Source organism: Drosophila melanogaster, chromosome X, assembly GCF_000001215.4.
Source record: "Drosophila melanogaster chromosome X".
Classification (NCBI taxonomy): Eukaryota; Metazoa; Arthropoda; class Insecta; order Diptera; family Drosophilidae; genus Drosophila; species Drosophila melanogaster.
The window spans coordinates 4,556,437-4,579,639 of NC_004354.4; the positions used below are offsets into that span (position 1 = coordinate 4,556,437).

Sequence of the window (23,203 nt, forward strand, 5' to 3'; positions counted from 1 at the left end):
ATCTCTTCAGTCTTAAGCCCATTGATTTCGAACCAGGCATTACTTAATGTCCTAACAATGTAGCACCTTCTAAATGGATTTTCTTAAAAATAAAATAAATGTAGAATAATTATCTCAAGCGGCTAGAGAGAGAGAGCATTTCAGCTGCCATCTCTCCACCACCAATGCCAAAATCCATCTTGGATTCTTCGGCGGACCTGGATCACACCCAACTATTTGGCCCGCGGGCTGCTTCACTCCTCTTGGCTCTGGAAATTTACGATGCTTCATTAGCATTCACACAGAGTGGACAATAAATGGCCGCAGCTCGGAGTGTGTCCCCGTTGAAAATGCGTTTGACTTGGTCCAACTGACTTAAGTTAGTCGGCGGGCTCAACTAAAAACAAAAAAAACAAAAAAAAAAAACAGAAACAAACTGTGATTTGGAATGTTTATTGGCTTTTGTTGGCCAATTTCGCTAAATGTCTCTTTTTCGGTACATTTTAGGTAGAAAAAAAAAATCTCGAAAACGAATTCAATAAATTAATTTCGTTTTTGGCTCAGCAGCATCAAAGAAACTTTAATCCCGCTAAGAAATCTGCTTTCCCATCGTTGTTTCTTCGCTTATTCCATCAAAGGTCAATTTCGCTTTCTATACTCTTTTGTCGAAATGCGGTACTATGTTTTTATCTGAGCATATGAAAGATGACTTAAGAATGAGGGTATTTAATATGGCAAACTTGGTTGGTATTTAATGTTGCAACTACAACATTGAACTTTCGCACCACGTGTGCTGAGCTAACCTTTCGTTTCGGAATATCTAGAAATGCCACACCAGTCCCTTTGTTCGTTATCTGCTCTTTGTGCCAACTGTCGGATAAATCATCTCTTTGGTCAAAATAAATCTTTAGCACAACTCAATTGTGGAGAGGAATGTGTCTGGTTTAAATTTAGTCAATAGAGTCACCAGAACTATTTTTACGAGCTGCGACATTGGACACGGTCCCCATGTTCAACTTTCCACTCCCAAAAAGGGTTGAAATTCATACAGAGAGAAAAAAATCCCAAGAAATTTAGGACTTATTTACATATATTAGGACTTTATACTGGGCATAAAGTTTACCTCTTGACCTTTTCATACAAAAAAAAAAAAAATGAATTACAAAATTCTTGAATTACATTCCAATTATGTACGTACATATGTATAAAGGTGTGGCTAAATTTAGCTAGTTTTTTTCTTTGTGCAAAATGATCGCAACCTAGATGACCCACAAATGGCCCTTTTGGCAGAAACTTTCATCCGCATCGATTCGGGGTTATTAATGATCGGTCGATCCATTGACCCCGACAGAAAGTCAAAGAAGAAATAGTAATAAAACGGGTTCTCGGAAGAAGAAAGCCCAACGATGCTAGCCAAGCTGCGATGCTGAGCTGATGAATAATTCAGAGCCCTCGGGTTCGTAGGAAACCGTAGCTTTCGGTCAACTGGGTAGCTAAGCTACTACGCTGAGCTAAACTGCTCGATCTGGCCAAATGGACTAGCTAGCATATATATATATTTTTTTTTTGGCAATTAGCCGTGGGTCAATAGGTCCGTGTGGTGCGAGCTAATATAAGCCGGTTGCCGATCGTCGGCTAGCTCAGTTTTAGACGAGATGAGGAACGGCTGTGTCTGGGCTTTATTGGCTCTCGGGATGTGCCTGGTGGCCACCAGGGTCGCTGGAGAGACCATGATCGAGGTGGACGAAAATGGCGATGAGTACGAGCTGAAGCGATTCTATATTCAGGGTCGCCAATTGAAGGGCGATGGCAGTCAGTCGCAGTGTGTGGTCACGAGAAGGAAGCGTTCGGGTCGTGCAGCAGGATCTGGATCAGGATCAGGATCGGCAGCTCTGTCGGTTAGTTCGCAACCCCTGAAGGTGGAGAGTCTGCCGGCGAAGGAACATCGTGAGGGAGGAGCTGTTCTGCAGGAGGTGGAGAGCAATAGCAATAGCAATAGACGTTATGTCGCCCTCACTGGAGTCCACTTGGAGTCGCCTCTGCCCCAGGGTGATGTGCAGAACGATGACAACGACGATGACGACGAGGAGGACGATGATGGCGACGATCAGTCTTCCAGAAATCAGTCCAACTTTGTGCCCGCTGCCTTGGCTTTGCCCCTGCAAAGCCAGTCCACTGCTGCCCATCTGAATCAGGGAGTCAGTGTGGTCGCCAATGCAGCCAGTCATGCCAATGTGGCCGAGGATGCTGGCATCGTGGTGGTCCAATCGCATCAGCCGCCCAAAGTCAATCCCGATACCCATGCCGTCTTCGAGCTGAAGCCCGTTCAATCGGATGTTGTTCACCAGTCAGCCGGCGTTAGCTTCTATCCGTTCGTTCAGCCTTGGGAGGTGGTGGACCAGCATGAGGATGATGACTACGATGAGGACGACTATGACGAAGAGGACTACGATGATTTTTACTACGGCGGCGGCAATGGCTACTACAGAGATCAGCCCGGCTTTAATGGCCTGGGTGTTTTCGAGGAGGAGATCATCAGCGAGGACCAGCCCGTCTCTACGATAGCCAGTTGGGTAACCGGTGATGATGACAGCGATATTCTTCCCGCTGTCAATAAGCGGCCCAATCAGAAGAACAAGAACAAGAAGAACCAGAAACAGAAACAGAAACAGAAGAACAAGAATCAGCAACAGAAGAACAAGCGACAGCAGCAGAAGAAACGCAAGCAACAGGCTCAAGATGACGAGCAGCCTGCGAAGCAAAAGAAAAAGCCGCAGCAGCAGGATAAAGATCAGAAAAAGAAGCAGGATAAGGATCAAAAGAAGAAGAAGCCAGAGGAGAATCCAAATCAGCAGGAGATGGAACAGCTTACTCCCGTGGAAGTGATCAAGAAGCCAGTGGCTATGGAACAATCAGCCGTTGCTTCTTCGGCCACAAGTAGCAGCAATGTCGCTGCATCCTCCAGCAGTGTTTCATCATCGGGTAGCAATTCTTCGGACAAGAAGAAGAACAAGAAGAAGAAGAAGAAGCCTAGCAGCAGCAGCAGCAGCAGTCTTAGCCAGCGCAGGACCAAGAAGAAGAAGAAGCAGTCGAGCAGCAGCAGCAGCAGCAGCAGCAGCATCATCAGCAGCAGCAACAAGCGTCGCCGACCCAGCAGCAGTTCCTCCATTGGTGGCTACCGTCGCCGTCGTCCGCAGCAGCAGCAGTTGCAGCAGCAACGTCGCCGCAAAACGCAACAGCAGCAAAAGCGCCGTCGCCAGCAGCAACAGCAGAAGAGACGCCGCCAGCAGCAGCAACAACAACGCCGCCGATTGCGCAACAAGAATCGTCAATTCTACGGCGACGAGCCCATCATCAACTGCATTTACATCAACAAGGATCCAGTGACGACCACCACCACGCCGCGTCCCTTCTGGAATATCCTGGGTCGCCAATCGGATTCGAAGCCCAGTGCGGAATCCACTGTTGTCTCTTCCGAAGAATCCCAAACGGATCCCGTCGCCCAGCAGGCGGTTCTTCAGGCCGTTCGTCGCAACTTTGGCGAATTCGGCGGACGAAAGCGCACCAATTTGCGTTTCGTGTCCTAGATGACCATTCCCCATAAGTCCTCAATTTTTTTTTTGCCTATTTATTTATTTATTGTAATGAAAACCATCAATTTTTTTTTTTTTGTATGATTGAACGCGTTGAAAGTTTAATTTTAGAGAGCCGTCTTGTGTGTGGACAACTTATTTGGGGGGCGTTGCATTTGGGTTTATTGATTTCTGCCCACAGGAGGGTGGCTGGCGGCATTGCAGGAATGGCTGGTCGCAGGACAGGTCAGAAGAGAAAAGAACAGGTGTGTAACCTGAATCTGTCGCCCCGTGAAAACCATCAGCTGCACTGTGCCAAATTTCGTAAATAAAGCAGATGAAGCTTTGCTGAAAAAATTAGCTGATTTGTTGCATACACGGAATTTATGTTTGGAAAACAATCACCATTATGCTACCGTCTTGAAATATTTCTTTCACATTCTCGTACAGGCCATCAACTTTCTTCGAGTGTAAAAGCCTCCTCTGTTGGTTACATTTTGTCCAGGACAAAGTTGAAATCACCCCCGAGAGGAGAAACGAGAATCGAGAAGCGAGAAGCGGGACGCAGAAACTCCGGATATATGCCTCACTGCACAGGCCAAACAATTCCGGGGCAAAGGACCGGCGAAAAGGGTTGCGGACCAGGGCACGTTTTATGTCTTCCGCCAGTAGATGGCGCTCTCTCTTTCAACTCAAATCGCGCAACACACTGTCCCAAAAAAAAAAGAACACACTTTGTGTCTCATTTTAAAGAATAGGTGATCTTAAAATTTATCTTGAAAATAATGTAAAACTGTTACGCAAGAGTTCATCTAGTTCTTGAAGTAGTTAATCCCACTTGTTGGTCGTAATTTTCTGTCAGTGCCTAAATGTGAGCACTCATAGTGACTCATTGCGATACTTTGGATCGATATTTCCGTGTCCAGCAGCAGCAGCCAGGCAGCTGTGCTTTTACATATATACAGACATATACAATACATATCTATATATGTATATATATATATGTATGTATATTCGTGCAACAAAGGTATCCGCAAGATACAAAACCCATACTCGCGCAGAAGATTACCCGCGATGGTTTGGCTTCCGCCCACTGGGAAAGTGGAAAGTTGGAAAGTTTGTGTAGTTCCCTTTGTGTTGTTTTTGTTTGTTGGACAAATAAAAAACGTGCGCACACAGGACCTCAGTAGAAATCGGTTGGTAAGGAGTGTGGATGGGGGGGGGGGGCGTTCTTTGACGTGGCGGCAGGACAGTGTTTCCCAGTGGGTGTGTCCGGGAGGTGGACTCTGGTGTCGCCACCCACCATCCCACAGCACGCTTTTCCCTCCGAACTCTGGACGAATCAACAATGTCCGCTTTTAGCAAGTCATCGTGCGGCAGTTTGGGGATCTGGGGATACAACTCCGAGCGATGGTCATAAAACGAAAGCAACCCAGGAATGAAGGGCTCTCTAATCTCTTGTACGAGTATATACCATATAGACTATATGGGCAGACATGCAAAGTCATAGGCACATAACATTAGTGGTTAAACCGATTCTCTGGGGAAAGAGCCACTAAAAAACTAGTGAAACAATAGCTCAACCTACATACATGTAGATGGCATTCGGTTGAGATTGGTACCACCTTTAAGTGAATACTTTTTCGGATAGCTTAGATTGTTACTAGGCTCACTTTTCTATGTAAACTTTTCAATTTCTATTTATTCTAGTTGTTTCGATTTGCTTTGCTTTTCTCACGATTCTTTGTTTTCTTCGAAAAGGGGAGGTTCTATTTTTTGCGCCACTTTGAGGGGTTGCGTTATTGATATCGTGCGACTTTCGCAACTTTATTTCACGTTTCTAGTACTAACTATAAAACATAACATTGAATTGAGATCCTTGATTTTTGGATCCTTGAAACGAAAGCAGCTGTTGTGTGTTGCCCCACTGATTTATGGACACTTAGTGGCCCGTCCTTTCTAGTTCATATCTCTTTCACTCGTTAAATATGTAATGTAGTCACACAGAGAGAAATAAATGTAAAAACTTTTTACAAAATACACATATATAGACAATACAGTTCGATCCCATTTCCCTCAATGTATTTCTCACTTCCCACTCCTTTTCGACACAAACTTCTGTCAAGGTGTGAGACGCCGCGGATCAACAACAGATTGCCGGGACAGATGTTTTGGCTGATGATGATCCCTTTTTTTTTTAACCATGGAATGGGCAGGGGAATCGGGATCCTCGATCCTCGATCCTCGAGACCTAGTTACGCAATGATTTGTCCGATTGTGGGCGTGCTGGAACCCTCCGCTTTCGACTTCAAAGTGCCCATAACATAAAACATATAACAATCGACCCACGAGGGTTGGAGGAGAAAGGTGCGCCCATTTAGTAATAATTGGTTGCCTAATTGGGCCATTGGCACGAGGCGAATGATGAAGTGGAGCCAGACAGCCAGCTCCTTTCAGCTGTCCTTTTTCGAGGGATGCTGCGGTCAAGCCGATCCCCAAGTTAATTATTAAGCCCGATCTCAGCTGTCCGTGCACAGTGAAGATCTCAATATATTGTACAATCCTTGTAGTCCTTTGTATTGCCATAAAATGTATAACAAATAATAAAGACACTTACCTTTCTAAGTATTGATATATCGAAGTTCGCTTTAAAGAAATTGATCCTAAAACCAGATAGAAAAGATGAATTAACATTAATATATATATCGTAGATAGATAGAAAAAGCAATATTAGTTTGGACTTAATGTTTAACGTTAAAGTTTAACTGCATAACAATTGTATGTGTTGTTTTTTTTGCAGTGTTGGCCCAAATTGGAGCCAAAGTTGGACGGTTTTTGGGCCAGGCACGAGCCAAGAAACCGCAGAAATGCAGCTTGCACTAAGAAAACGAAGAAGGAGTGGATGGACTACCAGGAACAGGTACCATCGCATCATCAACATCATCATCATCATTGTTGGAAAAGAGGGAACTAAAATACAGAAACAGAAACGGGAAAAGATCCTGCAGGAGGACAATGACGTTGCCGATGATGTGTTGCAGTTGCAGATAGAATTGCCAAAGGGGGAGATCCTTGATCCTTGCACATTGAGCGGCACGTGCCCCTTTCGGTTTTCGTTTATTTACGAGTTGCGATCATGTGTGGCAGGGATGCAGCGCGTGCGAGGATCCTCCGCTTCTCAATTCCTGGATGCACCTGTTCGCCCGGCCTGTCCCGTCCCGGCCCATTAAAACCGAGGGTTGGGGGTTCGCTTCAAAGGAACAGAAACAGGTTCAACGATCGCTACCTGTTCACCGCATCGTGTTGCAGCATCAGGATATCGCGGCAGTTGCCAAGGTTGCCGCTCTGCCAAGGCAGTTGCAACTGCAGCGGGATAAGCAGCATCATATTTTGGGGCAGGGGCACCAACGGAGCAGCTGAACGGATGGCTCAATTCAATTTATAAAAGTTTTAGTTGGAATTTAAACAGTTTCATTTCATTTCATTTCTAAAATCAACAATGGTTCTTGCCTAGCTAACGAGTCACCTTCCTCTCCCTTCTGTCAATTAAACAACCAAACTGTCCCAACAAAAACCATGTAAGTCAACCCAGATCCTGGTGTTCTGACTCCCATCCTAGCATCCCAGAGCCTCGCAACTGACACTCAAGGGGGCAGGAAAATTAAAGGTAAGGCATATATATCTATATATATATATTTTTTTTTCTGTAGGGTGCGGGAAAAAGGGAAGACATGTGCATGACTGCTTAATCTAATTTAACTGCAATGCCGGGGACGTTTTAATAGGAAAAAAGAAGAGCGAAGGAAAAAAATAAATGTAGCAGCAGAAGTCAACCCCAAGTATAACAGCATAGTGTGCCTTATTGTACCATTGTAACATAAAGAAGAGGCCCCTGAAGAAAATAAGGAAAAACCTGCGGGAATGCTAAAATAGCCAGGACAGTACAAAAGCAATTAAAGAAAAGATGATGATGATGTTGATGATGGAACAGGGAAAGGTACATATACATAGGTGCATATAACTATAAAGGTAGAGCACACTCAACCGCAGCGCCGGAAGTGCACACAAAGAGATAGAGATGGCTAGATATGAGAAGATACTTGGATACTACAGATACCCAGATACTTCAGATGAGCGGTGGAACACAAAACAAAAAAAAAACGAAAAAAAAAAACGAAAAAAAAACGGAAAAAAGGGAAGGGCGCCCGAGAGAAGATCAAGTCCAAAGTCGGGGGCATCTCGACGCTGCAGTTGCAGTTGCACTTCGCGCTTGAGAGGGCACGTGCCCCTGCTCAGTCGAAGGGCGAACCCACATGACATTTTTTTTTACCTCCTAAACCTGAACGTGAACGCGAACGCATTCTTCTCCCGCTTCTCCCTGTTGTTGGCCATCTCTATGCAGTACAGATGGTGGCCAGGCCGCCAAGTCTTGAGGCGCTGGGTCCAGCTGCTGGCAACAGAAGTTCTTGATGTCTCTGATAAGTTCACGACCGACTACTGACTGGCTTTCCAGACTTGGGATACATGGGCATTCCTTCAAATTGGCTTACAATTTCTTTCCTTACAACCCAAATGCTTGTTTCGTATTTGCTAATCTTAATTGATTTAATGGATTTCCTCTTCGAGGCCATCTGTAGAGTTTTGAAAGCTTATTGCTGATAGTTATTGTTAGCGAGAAGACAAGGACATGGCTTCTCGTCCTGGCTTAATCAGCTTAGGAAGCCTCGAATCGAAGAAGAAGTTCCACAACTGCCCCTTGGATGCGACCCACTTGTAATATGGTCAAGTTCTCAAGTTGACATTGCACTATCAAGATTGTGACGAATGCGGAATGATGTGTTATGGCAGCTGGTCATTTTGTCAGGGTTCCGTAATTTTCTTGGCTTCCTCCTCGTCCTTCTCCTTTTACATACTATCCTCTTTTCTACGTCTTTCCAGAGGTTTGTGGGCAACGCTCGAGCGACTCAGTTGATTTGGGATTCGTCCTTCTAATCTCGCCCGTGCCACCGTGTTACCATTATAACTATAGCGTCAGCTGGAAGAGTTAGTCCAGTGGCCTGAGATCCTCGGCGTGACATTGCCATATATGTATGTATGACACGGAAAAAAAATGCAGTCATCTAATTTCACTTCAAGGAATATTCCATTTCAAGATGTTGGCAGCGTAAGCTGGATACGAATAACAATATTAGGTACTATTAAATTCTACCAAATTTTTCCTTTCAACTCTATAAGTACACTCGATTTTCGGCGAGTGTAGCAGCCGTTAGAAGACCAACGACAGACGACACACGACAATTCCTCGTTCCTCCGTTTCCTACATACCCACGCCTTATCGAGGGACCTCCTTCCATTCCCATTCCCATTCCCATTCCAAATTCCCACTTCCACTTCCACTTCCATTTCCACCTGGGGCGCACAACTGTCTTGCTCTTGGGCGGCTGTCTTCGGTCCGCTGAGCAAATGGCGGGAAAGCAATCCCAACCAAGTCCGGCCCATATGGCAAAAGATATGGAGCTTCTTATCAGAAACCCAAAACGGAGAAAGAGCCACTGGCTCCCATTTGGGAACTGCTTGGGATCTCTGGGGTTTGTTTTTATTTTTTGGATACCTATGCGGGTCCCATGGAAAGCTCGGGTGATAAGCGTTTGCTGCGCGTGGGAAAATGCTGGGAAAACGTCCTTATCTGGAGCGTAAGTGTTGTCATTTGAATCCACATGCAAATGTGGGTGGATTATCACCTGAAATTTGTATATGCCTTTTCCAGGGAGATGTTCAAAGAAGCATTTCGTTGCCACTTTACGACTATTTGTGGTCTTATACGCGTAATAAAACCTTTGATGTGAAAGCCTCTGAATAAAATTGTAATACAATTACTTTAAAAAGTGCCAACATTATATAAGTTTTAATTTGTAAACAAGAATTATGCTACTTCAACAATTAGCTCATTCGCTGTCCTCTTTCGAATATATAGCCTTTTACTTTTGATTTACTTTTGCCCACTTCTTTACCCAATTATTCCCCCTCATCTCCTCATTTGTCGGCCTTTTGCTTTGTACCAGTTTCATGGCTTGCACGTGATAATTGCATCGGTTTCATTTTCGATTTCGTTGCGTTTGCCTTTTTTTCCCGATTTTAATTTTTATCTCGTTTTTATTTACACGTAATTGAATTAAGTCTACAGGTAAGGCTTTAAAATGTATTTATATATATATATATATATATATATTCTTTTTTTGCACCGATATCCAAGTACTCTCTTCCATCTAAAGCTAAACAAATACTACTCGAAGTTAAACGGAGATCTGGGTGCTCAAATTGGCAGACTCTTCGTGTCTGGCGTGTAAATAAATACACATACTTTGTTTGAATTAAATATATTTATGGGGCTGGTCGAAAAGTCTGTGTAGCGTAAAGACTAAAAGGAAATCGAAACTAAAGCATGAAAAGCAGGAAAAGTGTTTCCTGGGCGGAAGGAAATACGGATATGTGCTACAACCAAAGTGCACCTCACTTTCCTCGCAGCATTCTCTCATTTTTTTTTCAGCTTTTGCAGAGCAAAAAATAAGACTTAATATATACTTTTAAAGTGTGCTTTCTTTCTGTTGTCAGTCCAGGATTTGATGCATTTTCTCTTGGCCAAATGTCAGATGTCTGGTCTGGACAAAAAAAAATAAACAGTTCCAAAATAAAAAACGAAGCGCTGAGTGAGCGTGCCAAATGCAATTATTCGACGTCTGCCATCTAAAATGCCAGAACCTCTGGGATTACGAACCCAAAAAGCATCTGCTTTCCCGCTGGGCGTGGGTGGGGGGATTTTCGGTTTCTGGTCGAGCACCACACCCTATAACCTTTAACCTCACCTTACTGCCCATCCTCTGTGGACGGATGTGCGTTAAAAGTCACGATTAAGCGCCGCATCAAACCCACCGAATGAAATACGCATTTCCACATCCCCAATGATGAGCTGTTGACTCTTCAGCATTTCTAGTTTTCTGGTCTCGGGTTTTTGGGTTTTTGGGTTGGAAATTTTCTCCCTATCTCCATCGAGGGTGGATGTTGGCCAGGGCTTGGCTTTCGGGGCATAAACTGCATGAAATTAAGTAATTAACTGGCTGAACTTCACTCCACAGGTCACCAAATGCGGCGCAAATGGTCACATCAATATGCCATCAGCCATGATGAATGTGCGCTGATTTATCAAGTGAAATAATGAACACTAATTATTTTAACTCATGGGTAATTAAGAGTATTAATACTAATTTATATTTATATTTATGTATATATTTATATTTGATATAATTCATATTTCAAGATTATTCTGTAGACAAGAGATATGTAGTGGCCACTAAAAAAAGCTTTTCACATCTCCATTACTCTATGCTTCCCGCCCAAAAGTTGTCCCAAAATCGAGGCATATAATTAGTGACTTGATCTGGGATCGCGGATCACAGCTGTTAGGTACCGAATGATTGCCGCGAAATGAGTGTTATATGTATGTATATGCTATATGTACATATGTCTCACTTGAACCCAAGCGGACATAAACGAGTTTGCCCCCGAGTGAGCTTTGTTGGCCCCTTTGGCTTAGGTTTCCCGATTCCTGATTTTCGATTCTTAGTTTCTCCTTAGTTTGCAGCTCTTGTCGGACATGACATAGGAAAACAATAGACGACGTCCACTGTACAATGGACCACGTCTATATAGATATACATAGGTGGAACAAAGGAGCCAGGGGCCAGCGGCCAGGGGCCAGGAGTGACCAACGGTCGAGGAAAGTTCCCATCGAGCAAATGAAATTAAGTAAATAAATAAATGGACGCGAGAGATCGCGAGAAAAATGCAAATGAGCCTGCTCCGGCAAAAGGGACATTAAGTAGCCGGTAGCTGACCATTGTCCAGTTTTAAGACCATAAAGGGGTTGCTGCTCGTGCGTCTTCGGTCTTTGGTCTTTGGTCTCATTTCGGAGGTCGTCTTGAGGTGGGACACTGCACTTTTCTTTGCATCCCTACCGAATTCCAGTTTCCGTTTTGCTCCCATTGTAATGAGTTCGCGCTCGTTACTCAACCCGTCTTCCCCTTAGAGATCTCTCACCCTTCCGATGATCCCGCTCCTGATCCCGATCCCGATCCCGACCCTTCCCCTTGTCCCCTTTGCCCTTGTGAAATTGCAGTTGGTCAGCAGCAGTCATCATCAGCAGTCGCCTTAATTTACGGGCCCTCGGGCCCAGAAAAACGGCGACCTCATTTGAATATTAGTTGGGTTGGTCCTTCTTGGTCAATGATCTTGATTTGGGCCGGACCTCTGTGAAATTGCCATCGCCAAGACATATATATGTACATATATAGGTGTATATGTATATATTCTCACATCCTTATGCATTACACGCTTGACCAGCCGATCCTCCCTCCTCCCATTTTTTGCCATTCCAAGCCCCTTTGAACTCATATTTCATTTAGCTGACCAGTTCACCGAGATCTTGGTCATCCCGTTTTCGGAGCGGTCAACATGCGTATTACAATTTGATCCGGAATCCCTTGATTAGGAATTTGTTTTATGACGCAGTCACTTCTTTTATTCCCTTCTCCTTACTGCTCCTGGCTTTTGGCGACCCTTGCTCCTTGGCCGTTAAAATGATAATTTATGGATCCGCAGCCGCACCTTTTCTGGGTTAATGAGAGTTTGATCTAGCGGCGATTTATCTCTGGCTATTCTTGAGGGCAAGCGAAATATCTTATTGATGGGATTAGCTGGCAGGATTTCTCAGGGCGCACAAAAAGTGGTTAGAGATAAGATTTTAATTTGCAGTTCAAAATCACAATTAAACCTTTGCTATCATTGTAAATTAAGATCGACTGAGTTCACGACCATGTTCATAAGTATTTTCGAACGTTGGTTGATATATGTGTTTGCTTAAAGATGCTCCCCTTTGAAAGCACCTTCGACTATCTCTCGATCCTTGCCCTGTTGTTAAAATGTCCTGGCATCGGATATTCTGGGCATTTAGCAGTCTTAATTGCAAGTTGGTTCTGTTTCGCTTTCAGCTGAGCTGGAAACGTACCAAGACGAGCACGAAGGACGAAGGACCTACCGAACCCGATCGAAATGAGGTCAGTGACTGGCGTTGCAGGCGCGCAAGAAACGAGATCGGCAGAGGGAAAATGCTAAAGGACAAGCTGGCAGGACCCTTGGGCATTGTGCCAAGGCGTAACGGTTTTCGCCGTTTTTTGTAGCCGCCTTTGTTTTGTTTTTCACCTTATGTACATCTTTTTTTTTTAGTTGAAAGTCCAGGACGTGTCCGATGAATGGCAGGCCAAATTAAAGCAGGGCAAGTTTCGGTCAAGGATTAGCAGAAATTCGGCGAAGGATGACCAACGGTCGGTTCGGAATTTCGAAGAAGAAAAAAATACAGAGCAATGAAAATGTTCATAAATTGAAACCAAATTGCATATAGTCAATATGCAAATTATGTCCTCAAACATAAGCAGCGATTTTGACCAATTGTCGAACTCCTCGAACTCAAATTGAGAGTTTCCATTGGTCCACACTTCTGAGATGACCCCTGTACAGCTTCCATAATGGAGTGCAAAAACTGACATTTTCTAACCCAAAAATGGCCCTTGACTTTCGTCTAACCTCTGCAACCCCTGAAGAAAACGGCCCAACCCTTAGCATCCCAATTTGCACAGAGTTGAAAGATCAAAGAACATTCTCGGACATTTTTAATGAAATTGAAATGGACCCTTCTCTTCGGGTCGAAAGAGATCGCACATCGGCAGCAGAAAATTCAATTAGTTTTTGGGCTGGAAAGTTCAAGATTTTCGTGTGCCCATTGGACATTGGTCAGCAGATCAAAGGGGGAAAGGGTAAACTTATCTAGCGTAACGAAACAGGATGTTGTCCAAGAAAACTAAGAAGGAGAGAAAAGGGTTAAGTCGCCAAACTGGTTTCTGCTCATCAACCGTTGTTGATTTATGGGTTCACCACCCTATTCTCTTGCAAACCTCTTTCCACTTCTTTTTTTTTTGTTTTTGTTTTCCACTTTCCTGCTAAAGGTGACAGATCAGATCCCCGGGGCGTAAGTAGAGCAGCATCCCGAAACGGGATGATGATGATGATGATCTTTCCCTTGGCCACTCGCCTGCGTGTTAAAATCCCTAACCTCACCCTTCCGCACTGCTTCGATCAATTGTCTTTGAAAAGATATAGACGATCTGCGATCAGCTGCCTGACCAATTAGTCAACTTTTTCGTGCTGCCCCCTTAATCCTTTCATTTGGCCTGAAACTTTCTCAGGGCTCCTCGAAGATTTCTTTGGGAAAGTACTTGGCTGCTCGGTGATCTGAACCAAATGTCCGAAATATGTATTTCAACACGACAGCAGCAGAGTTCAGGTGAAACAAGTTTCGGTTTTCCACAATTTCAGCATCATTTTGGCGGCTCGTTCTCAGCACCTTTTGACCCCGAGACGAGTGTCGTTTTAACTGCGCCCAAAGAAACGAGAAAACACAAAATGAGAAAAAATCCAAGTGACTAAGAAACACCAGCAGCAAACAACTCGTAATATGTTTTATTGCCATAAAAGATATGGTGCTGCGACTTAGATGAAAGCTGACCGAACTGGATAAGTGGTCAGCAGTTTCCGTTAGCCCTCTGCCACCATCTTTCCCCACCAATTTCATTTCAACTCGCTGACCAGGGTGGCCCAGGTGTACCAACAACAAAAAAAAAAAAAAAAAAAAGCGAGAAACACCAACCACTCACCTAATTGCTCATATCTGTCACAACGCCAGGTTGGAGATCTGCTCTCCATGTCATGTTGTATTTGCCACGGCCAAAATATGTACGACCTGGGAATCTACAAGAGTCTTTGGGGATTCTTCGGTAGGGTCTTCCAGCAAAAGAAGAATTGTACAATATACAAATAGTCAACAAGTTTACAATATACAAGACTCAAGCTAATAAAACTGCCTTATTGGAAACAAATTAAACAATCTTCCTTTTGTGTATTTATTTGAGGCGTGCAAGCGTAAATTTGTAATTTAAATCTATAAGAGCTATACAATGATGCTTTGTAAACAAACAATTTTGAAAGACTGCGACCAAATGGGAAATACTTGCGTTGAAACATCTTTAAAGCTGTGACATTAAGCATACAGCTTGTTCGGCTTGAGACTTTGCTTCTCGCGATTGAAGGCGCCCAAAAAGGTGTTGCAATGGCCACAGTATATATTCTCCCCATTATCCGAGCTCTTCAGACAGGGCATAAAGCAAAAGGCCCATGAACACCATCTGGAATTCCATCCGGATGCGCATTTGACCACTGGACGCTTCTTATAACCGCAAGCGGGACAGAAGATACTACCATCCATGGCACACCATCGCCTAGCGGAGGACTTGTAGGCCATCTTTCGAAAGATCATGTGGTGCGGTGAACACGGACCATTGGTCCTGGCTTTTGGACATGTACTGTTCTTGGCTTTTGAGTGCGGACATGAATAGTTGGCAGCAGCCACATTGCACTTGGCAGTCGATGATTTTTTCGATATGCTATCGCTAGAGGTCCTCTTTTTGTTCTTACCTGCGAATCATATTCACATTAGGTATATAATCTAGTCTCATTATCAACTTACATCGCCCCAAATTTTGTGAATTAAGTTCCGAATCCGATACATTAGACATCATTCTTTTTCGTACCTCGCAAGCCCAGTAGCTCTGATCCGTTGAGGGATTGTAAACATTTCTAAGTTTGGAACGGGCCATTGTGAATAATTCCGGATGCTCATATTCGATGTGACGCAGTAAGCCACCGCTATCGAAACGTGAACATTGGATCACTTTTTTGCAGTGCAAGCAACGAACGCATTGATCTTTCTGAACGTTTTGCTTTGACATCTCGATTCTAGCTTAACTTATATGTATGTATATTAACTTAAGGGTCGACTCGTATGACACGACCCAGTGAATGTGTTTGTTGAGAATGACTGGAAATAAAGGGATCTGCCAAACGATTGACTTTGGTTCGAAATCATTAATTCACAGCCTGCTAGGAGATATATGTACATACATACTCGTATGTACTGAACATGGTATCAATTAGAATGAAATATATATCAGAAATTATAAAATGGGCAAAGTTGCCAAATGCAACGAGCTAACAACCGCATCTAGTGGTGCATCATGCAATCTTCCTCTTCAATTTCCATTTACCATTTGCCGCATTCATAAAACAAACAAAATACAAAAGAGAAAAATGAAAAATAAAACGGCGCAGAAACCTCGGCGAAATCATAATAAATATCTCGCGTAAATGCAACAAATTTGAGGCGCATGCGCAACTAGCAACCGGCTGCTGCTGCCGTGTAATTAACAAAAACAACAGAGAAGCCCACCACCACCCAACGCCACCCACCGCCACCCACTGTACCACCTGCACGACCGCCCCCCGCCCACTTTGCCACCTTCGATGAGCTAACGTCGTTTTTTTTTTGTTGCTGACGGCACGCGCTGCGCTGCGATGCAATTTTCGGTATCTGCAAGATACATTCGCCGCTTTTATGATTTACGCTCGCCTCACTTTATATAATCGGATGGATCGCCGGATCGGGCCTGCACACAATCCACTGAAAAAGAAGCATTTCATAATTGAAAATGTTGCAACTATTTGGTAGCAGTAGCTCCACCATCCATCCATCCAATCCATCCATCTGTTTGGTCGGCTGACTCTTGGCTGCGTTGCATGTTTGATTTCTGCTAATGCAATGCGGCATCTTGTTGCTGTTGTAATTAACAGCAGAGTTTTTATTTTTTTTTTTTTTTTGTATATCTTTGGGCCTTTTCAAAAGGCCTCGAAAGGCATCCAAACATCCAAGCTCCGCTCAGGAGGAAGTGGCCGCATATCAATTGCCTGGAAATGCGATCAAATCACTGCCGGGTTTTCGTTCGAAACAGCCCGCAAATATATTTTACTTAAAAGCGCCCATAGTGAATAATGTTGTGATATCAAGTTGGGCTTTTACCAGATTAAAGATATATAAATACGTTTTTTTTTTTTGGTCACATTAGTCACTTTTAGATTTGGAAATCGCTGCGAGATCAGCTGACAAGGCCAAAAGCAGTGAGCACTTGCGTCTCAAGTTCTGGAGCACAATGAAGGAGAAGCTCTTTTCGCGCGGCGCCTTTCGTGATGGTTAGTTCCCAAAGGTATTCGCTTACCATGTCCGTGATGCGCTATCGCATGTCTAGTATCACTTTCGATGGCCTTATCAACGCTATCATTTCTAGAACAGGGACGCGAAGGGGGAAACTTTGCGCACGCGCAATGCATCACGTTTATTAGCCAACACCCAAGAAACTCGCACGAATGGTCTGGCTTAATGGACGGATGGCTGGCTGGTTGGATTGAACTGGATTGGATGGTTCCGTACCAGGACCAGGAACTCAGGTTTCGCCATATGATCGCAGACTGGCTCCAGACGGTCGTGTTACCCGAGGTCAGCCCTTACGTAAGGAGGCTGCAGCACTCCAACTTGAAAAGTGCTCACTCAGCCAATCTGGTCGTCTTATACAGAATATAATAAAACGACATGTGTAGATAGATTCTGTTATATGTTTACATTTCTAAATAAAGTATAAAGTCTATTCAACAGTTACTACTATATATGAAATATATGTACTTATATATCTTGTAAAAAATGGGGGCATAAAGTTGGTCACGTCTCGGGATTTACCGTAATCTACCATCATCAACGTTAAAATCTCCCCCCGTCCCGTCTCCTACGCTCGATGAAGATCGATTAACGATTGGCAATGTGTGTCGTTGGTCGATTTCCTGCTTTTACACATTAACAGTCGTCCGGTGTCCGTAACCCCATCTTTATCGATTGCTAAAGCAATACGAAAAACAACTACTCAGCTCCCCAAAGAGTTCTTCTCTCCTTTTGCATGTGTGTGCTGTCGGTGTGCATGTCCGTGCGATGATTTTCTTCAGCTATATGAGTACCAGGGGATATTTTCGACGGTCACGTCCCCTACATAAATATCCATAAAAAGTAATGCTCACATCCGTCCGGATGAAATGCGTTCGTGTTTGGCGCGAGATTAATACTACACATAGGAAAAAATATAAACAATATTGTCCAATACTACGTATGAAAAGTCGGAATGTGATCAGATCAATTTTTATATCCAGAGAAGATTCCTCTTAGAAGGCGATTATCAAAAAATATGTATTATTTTATACATTATTAAGCGGCAAGCCCAACATAGTTTTTTTTTTCTCACTGTTGTCTGTAGTCTAAAAATCTTGCAACACTTTCGTTCATTCTCAAGCCTTCAAGCCAGCTCTATCGTAAATCATAAGCGATAAGATAACACTCATAAAAATAAGTCAAAACCTTCACACGATCAGAGCGAAATCAAACAAAGATATAGACACAGACACTGGCATACCTGAGATGTCCGCATCCCATCTATCCCATATTCGATGGAGTTATCGGGCCAACAGGCAGGTGTCCAACACATCGGTGCAAACAAACGGGTATACGAGCTATATATTCATGTATATATACCCATATTTATATATCCATCCCATCCAGAGGGTCCAGGGAATATACACACGAGAATCCGAATGGCAGAGAGTTTTGATTTGTTGCCTCATTGGTTTTGGTTTTTCGGGTTTGTTTGGGTTTATTGCGGTTCAGTTGATTCAATATTTACCCTGCTTATCGAGCACCCACTATCCGAAGCCCGCGGCCCAGAATCGGGATCGGGATTCGGTTTCAGATTCGGGAGAAAATGGGTCAAAGAGAGGGGCGTCGATCGGAGATTCAGTTTGGAGATCCAAAACAACGTTATGACATTCTTTATAAAACACATATGTAAGTATGAGTGGGAAAAAAGCCTCTCTGTTTTAAAAAATCAAATCGTATGGTTCTCAGGCAATTTTGATAGAAAAAAATAAGCTCCAATAGCTTATTTCATCTTCAGATATGATATGAAATTAACTTATCTCGTTATTGACAAAATTCCTGGACATTTTCGGTGAAGGCTTGTGTCGGGGTCACCACTCAACTAGCGCCAGCAACCTCCAATAGAGTCTCACTTCTAGCCCAGACCTTCCTCGTGCAGCGTTGGATAGGATAGGCTTTTGGCTAATTAACCGAATGCTTAGTATCGAATATCGAGTACCGTATGGCAAGGTTGCCGGATTCTTCGCCACGTATGTACGTACCGCCTTGAACGCAATTTACCGGTGGCCATTCGAATATTCACAATCCAAGTCCACATCCGCCCACCTGCTGCTGCTGCTTCTGCCTCTGCTACCATCTGGGCCAAATCATCGATGGCACCTTGGTGTTTGGCCAACAAATCAACCAACCAACCAACCAACCAACCAAGTCAACACCCATAGCACCAACACCCAGTCAAGGCCACACATGTCGTGCTGAGCGAACCCACATCCTCCCGGCCAATTAATATAAGTTCTTCACTTGTGCAAATAATTCAATTAGCTACGATAATTGGTAGCTCAGCTAAATGAAACAAGTCGCTAGGCTAATACACTGCAAGAGATATATTTGTAATGATACAGAAACAATCCATAAAGTTTAAATGGAACAATATTAATATGAAAGAATATGGAAGAATTTGCAATTGGTTGTTCATTTTATATTGTAATGTTCAGCTCAATGTTATATTAAGTTACATAAAGTAATTAACATATACCTAAACTAATTCTGTCAGTCTCTTTATAAATAACAAACTACTAGTCTTAATAGCGAATATAACCGATCGAAAGACTCGTCAAGGTGCTGGAATCAATGTTGCAGTTATTAGAGTGCAAAAGTAAAACGGAGTCATTGCTAAAGCGCCAAAAGACAAATCAATTAAGCGCGACACCCGAGTAATCCAAGTAGTCAAGTATCTACATATCCAGCTAACCATATATATAGATATACCTATGTATATATATTCAGTGGGGCCAACAAACCCATTTAACCCACAAGTGGCCAATGTCTTTTGCTGCGTCCGTTTAATTATGGAAAATGATCATGACAGAGAGCATTTCCTGTCCCTGTCTGCGTTTTCAGTTTGAGTTTGCGTTTGGCTTTGCTTTTGCGTCATGTGGTTAAAGTGTCTTTCTCTTTTCCATTTTCAAAGTCCAGACCCCAGACTTGAGACCTCGTACCTGACCGACCGCCTCCCAAAGACCCCAGACCCCTCCTCCTTTCATTCTCTTTGATAATTTCTCCGCACTTTGGCGGCGAGCTCGGACATCGCACATCGCACAGCCCGCAGACCAATCCAATCCAATACAATACAAACCGATGGCTTTTATGAGCACATGGGCTTCCATGGTCCCAAATAGTTGGGCCTCCGGGCTGCATCGATCTGCTCCCAGAATTTTAAGTACTTGCCGATCTGGCCGTCTGCCCAAAGAGATCCCAGTTCTCTTGATTCCCGGGGTTTCTTGAACCTAACTGTTGCTCGAAGATTGAACGATTGATCGATCCCTTACCGCATCGCTTGATTTTCTAACCGTGCTTTATAAGGATTTCCATAGACATCACCAGATCCTCCATGCAACACACGTGATCGCACTGCTGATCATCGTGTCCAATTGTCTCCAAAGAGTGATCTCTACTTCAGAGTGGCTTTTTCTATTATCGAAGTTTATAGGGGCTATTACATTTAAGAAAAATGTATAAAAAATAAAAAGATCATCATACTACATATGCGCTATCTCCCGAGCAGTTTCTAGAGACTATTAAATCTTATAAAGACAAAATGATACTTTCAGTATCTTTTTATGAACCTGCTGCAGTCATCAATGGACTTGCAGTGCATTCCTAGAGTTTATTATCCTGTGGCATCGATTATGATCAATGCCATGGGCTTTACGACCAGCAACTTGGATCGTTAACTGGGAGTCCATTAAACCGAGGAAGGTAGCTAAAAGAACGTGTCAGACATAAAACCTGGTCTCAGTTGACTCTCCGAGCATCATTCATCCGGAGACGGAGAGACTGTGGGATATGGAAACGAGAATGGGAGTTTCCTCCGCTAAAGTTGAACTCTTGTCGATGTATCCGTTACTGGAATACTAATACCTCACACCGAGAAAAAGCATACTTATTAGCATATACAAATAAAGGGACATATTTGGTATTATCACATATATATTTCTTCAGAGATCCAAATATATAATAGATGAATTTAACTTGCAATCTGAATTTGATAAACTTTCATGTTCAAAGTACGGATGATTGTGGATGCAAATGTGCGTTTAAATACCATTCCTGCTATTTTAATGTATTTATCCCAGATTTTCTTGCTGTGCAGCAGGAAAGCAAGCTTCAAGAGAAGAAGAGTTGCCATTAAATTGGTACTTGATGGGGATGCGATGTGGTCGTTCATGCTGATGTCGCTGTTCTCCATGGCAATGGATTTGGATTTGGATGGAATGTATGCTCCATCTGCAGCTCCAGCTTTTCGTCACTCTGTCCGTTTGCCATTTTTGAGGTCGACGTGTCTCTCGCACATTTAATGTCCGATGCCGCATTGTGCGATGCATACTAATTTGGGAGGGGCTGTTGTGGATGATCTGGGCATCTGAATCCGAATCCGAATCCGAAGCCGATGATCATGATGTAAGTAAGTAAGTAAGACGACAGAGCAGAGCAGTCAGATGATGATGTGGCTGCCAGTATCCAGTATATCCAGTATCTCTGTCTCTGTATCTGAGTATCTGAGTATCTGAGTATCCGCCCACGCAGTAGCGCGTCGTTCCTCCGTGGGAATCGTTTAAAAGGCAACTACCACACGGCTACCAAAACAAATTTCGGTCGAAAACGTATTTTATGGGCAAAACGTGAGGATGCCTTGAGAGGGGATGTGGATGTCACTTCTGCTGGCTGGCTGGCTGGCTGGCTGGGCTGTTTCGCTGGGCTTATTTATATGCCAGCCGGATCATCATCAATGGCCCTCGCAGTGCGCACACTCTCCGCTCGGACTTGCTAACTCCGAGAGCCGTAGTCGATCTTTGCACTTGGAAAAGTCCCCATTTTAATATAATTTATTTCTTTAAAATTTGAAAATAATTATACATTTCTTGGTATTATATTATTAGTTTGATAATCCATTGAATAGTACTATAAAATTAAAAATAATGCACACAGCGGCACTATATATATATATTTTTTTTTTGCCGTGTATGCATTCACAATTGCCCACTGGTGACATAATCCACTGGCAGCAGCCAACACATTTTCTGTCACTGGAGACGCACTTGAACCTCCAGCAACAACAATATCCTGAAAGAGGTCAAGTGATTGGCCATCTCATTGTGTTTTCTCATCAGGTGCGCACCTGAGAGGGCCTAAAGTCCAAAAACTCCGAGTGCCAAGTGGTTGGGCCCAAAGAAATATGATACGCAACATTGTGTATGCATGATCGTCCGTCGCATCCACAAATCCACATCACTCTTCGATGATCATCCATCCATCCATCCCATGTCCCTGTATCCCACATCCCCCAGTGGGAACGTGATCGGTTACAGTCTGCATCCCGTTTATTTGGCATCCTGAGGAAGTCAGGTGCCTAATTGTTTCCGCCATCATCTGCAACCCCTGCTCCTATTGATTTCTTCCCTGTTCTGTGGCAATGTGTGGTTAATTTTTGTCACCTGATCTCACCTGATAAGCAGTGAGATTTAGTCTTTATCCTTTTCACTGTCTTCTTTCTGTTTATATTTTTTTTTTTTTGTGCTAGCCCCTTGAGAATCAGCGTCCATAGGGTTTCCCTATGGATTTTTTTTGTATATATGTATATCGCTTTGAAGTGTGGGATCACACTTGAAGGATTGAAGGATTCTAAGGAAACTTTGTTTGGAGTATCAAATATTAAATGGTTTGTGAAATACTCGGTATTTATTGCGGTTACATAATGGAAATGGCTTCATAAAAGTAAATATTGGGAACGATTAACACTTTTTCGTTAAACAAATAATCTCCCATAAACTGTTGCTATTGATGATCTTCAAGTGCTGAAAGCTTTAAACGCAAGACAGACCTTTCAGTCGTTCCTAGTTAAAATTCAAGCAAGTGCCCATATCAAATGGAATGCACACGGCCAATGGGAGCAATGATGATATGTATCTTTGGGCAATTGGAGCACAACCGCCCACTGATAACTGAGCTACCAGAAGGGGTACACCTTCCAAAGTTTTACCTTTGAGACGCACTGCATGCTAATTGAATGAAACGCAGAGCCCAAGAGCCCAAGAGCCCAGACGCATTTCCACCTAATGAACTCCCTCGAATCGGGTTTCCAGCTATTTAGCATTTAATTAACTTAATAATCTGTGTGCCAATTGCGAGGAGACGGAGGACCAGCTGCACATCGTGGGAAATGGCTAGATTACATTTATTTTCAATTATTTTATCAGAGAAACGTTTTGCGGCTGCGGTTTTATTACATGACATATTTGCTTTTCGTCTTTCTTTTTTTTTTTTCGTTTCTGTGTTTTTGGTCTGGTCTTTTGTTTATCAACAAAGTTGCTGGACTTTGTGGGGGAATCGGGGGCTTGGGGGCTCTACGCTCCGCTTCTTGTCACATAATGTGGCGCAGCAATTAAACGAAACGGCCTTACCG

The 23,203-nt window shown here is 43.4% G+C and overlaps 2 protein-coding genes and 1 long non-coding RNA gene across 3 annotated transcripts in view; 1 reads left to right on the top strand and 2 right to left on the bottom strand.

Moving 5' to 3' along the window:
- The window catches only part of lncRNA:CR32773 (long non-coding RNA:CR32773), a 223,710-nt gene that overhangs the window by 168,761 nt on the left and 31,746 nt on the right, over positions 1 to 23,203 (bottom strand). Inside the window, exon 2 of the long non-coding RNA NR_123790.1 lies at positions 6,169 to 6,214. This is a non-coding gene — a long non-coding RNA (long non-coding RNA:CR32773). The remainder of the gene's footprint in view (positions 1 to 6,168; positions 6,215 to 23,203) is intronic.
- CG3546 (uncharacterized protein) lies at positions 1,636 to 3,881 on the top strand. Its single transcript, NM_131944.2, has one exon. It carries the CDS (start codon positions 1,674 to 1,676, stop codon positions 3,564 to 3,566), a length of 1,893 nt encoding a protein of 630 aa, NP_572172.1. The 5' UTR covers positions 1,636 to 1,673; the 3' UTR covers positions 3,567 to 3,881.
- CG12684 (uncharacterized protein) lies at positions 14,555 to 15,493 on the bottom strand. Its single transcript, NM_131945.2, has 2 exons — positions 15,184 to 15,493; positions 14,555 to 15,131 (listed from the first exon to the last, which is right to left on the bottom strand). The coding sequence occupies exons 1-2, from the start codon at positions 15,443 to 15,445 to the stop codon at positions 14,698 to 14,700; spliced, it is 696 nt and encodes a 231-aa protein (NP_572173.1). The 5' UTR covers positions 15,446 to 15,493; the 3' UTR covers positions 14,555 to 14,697.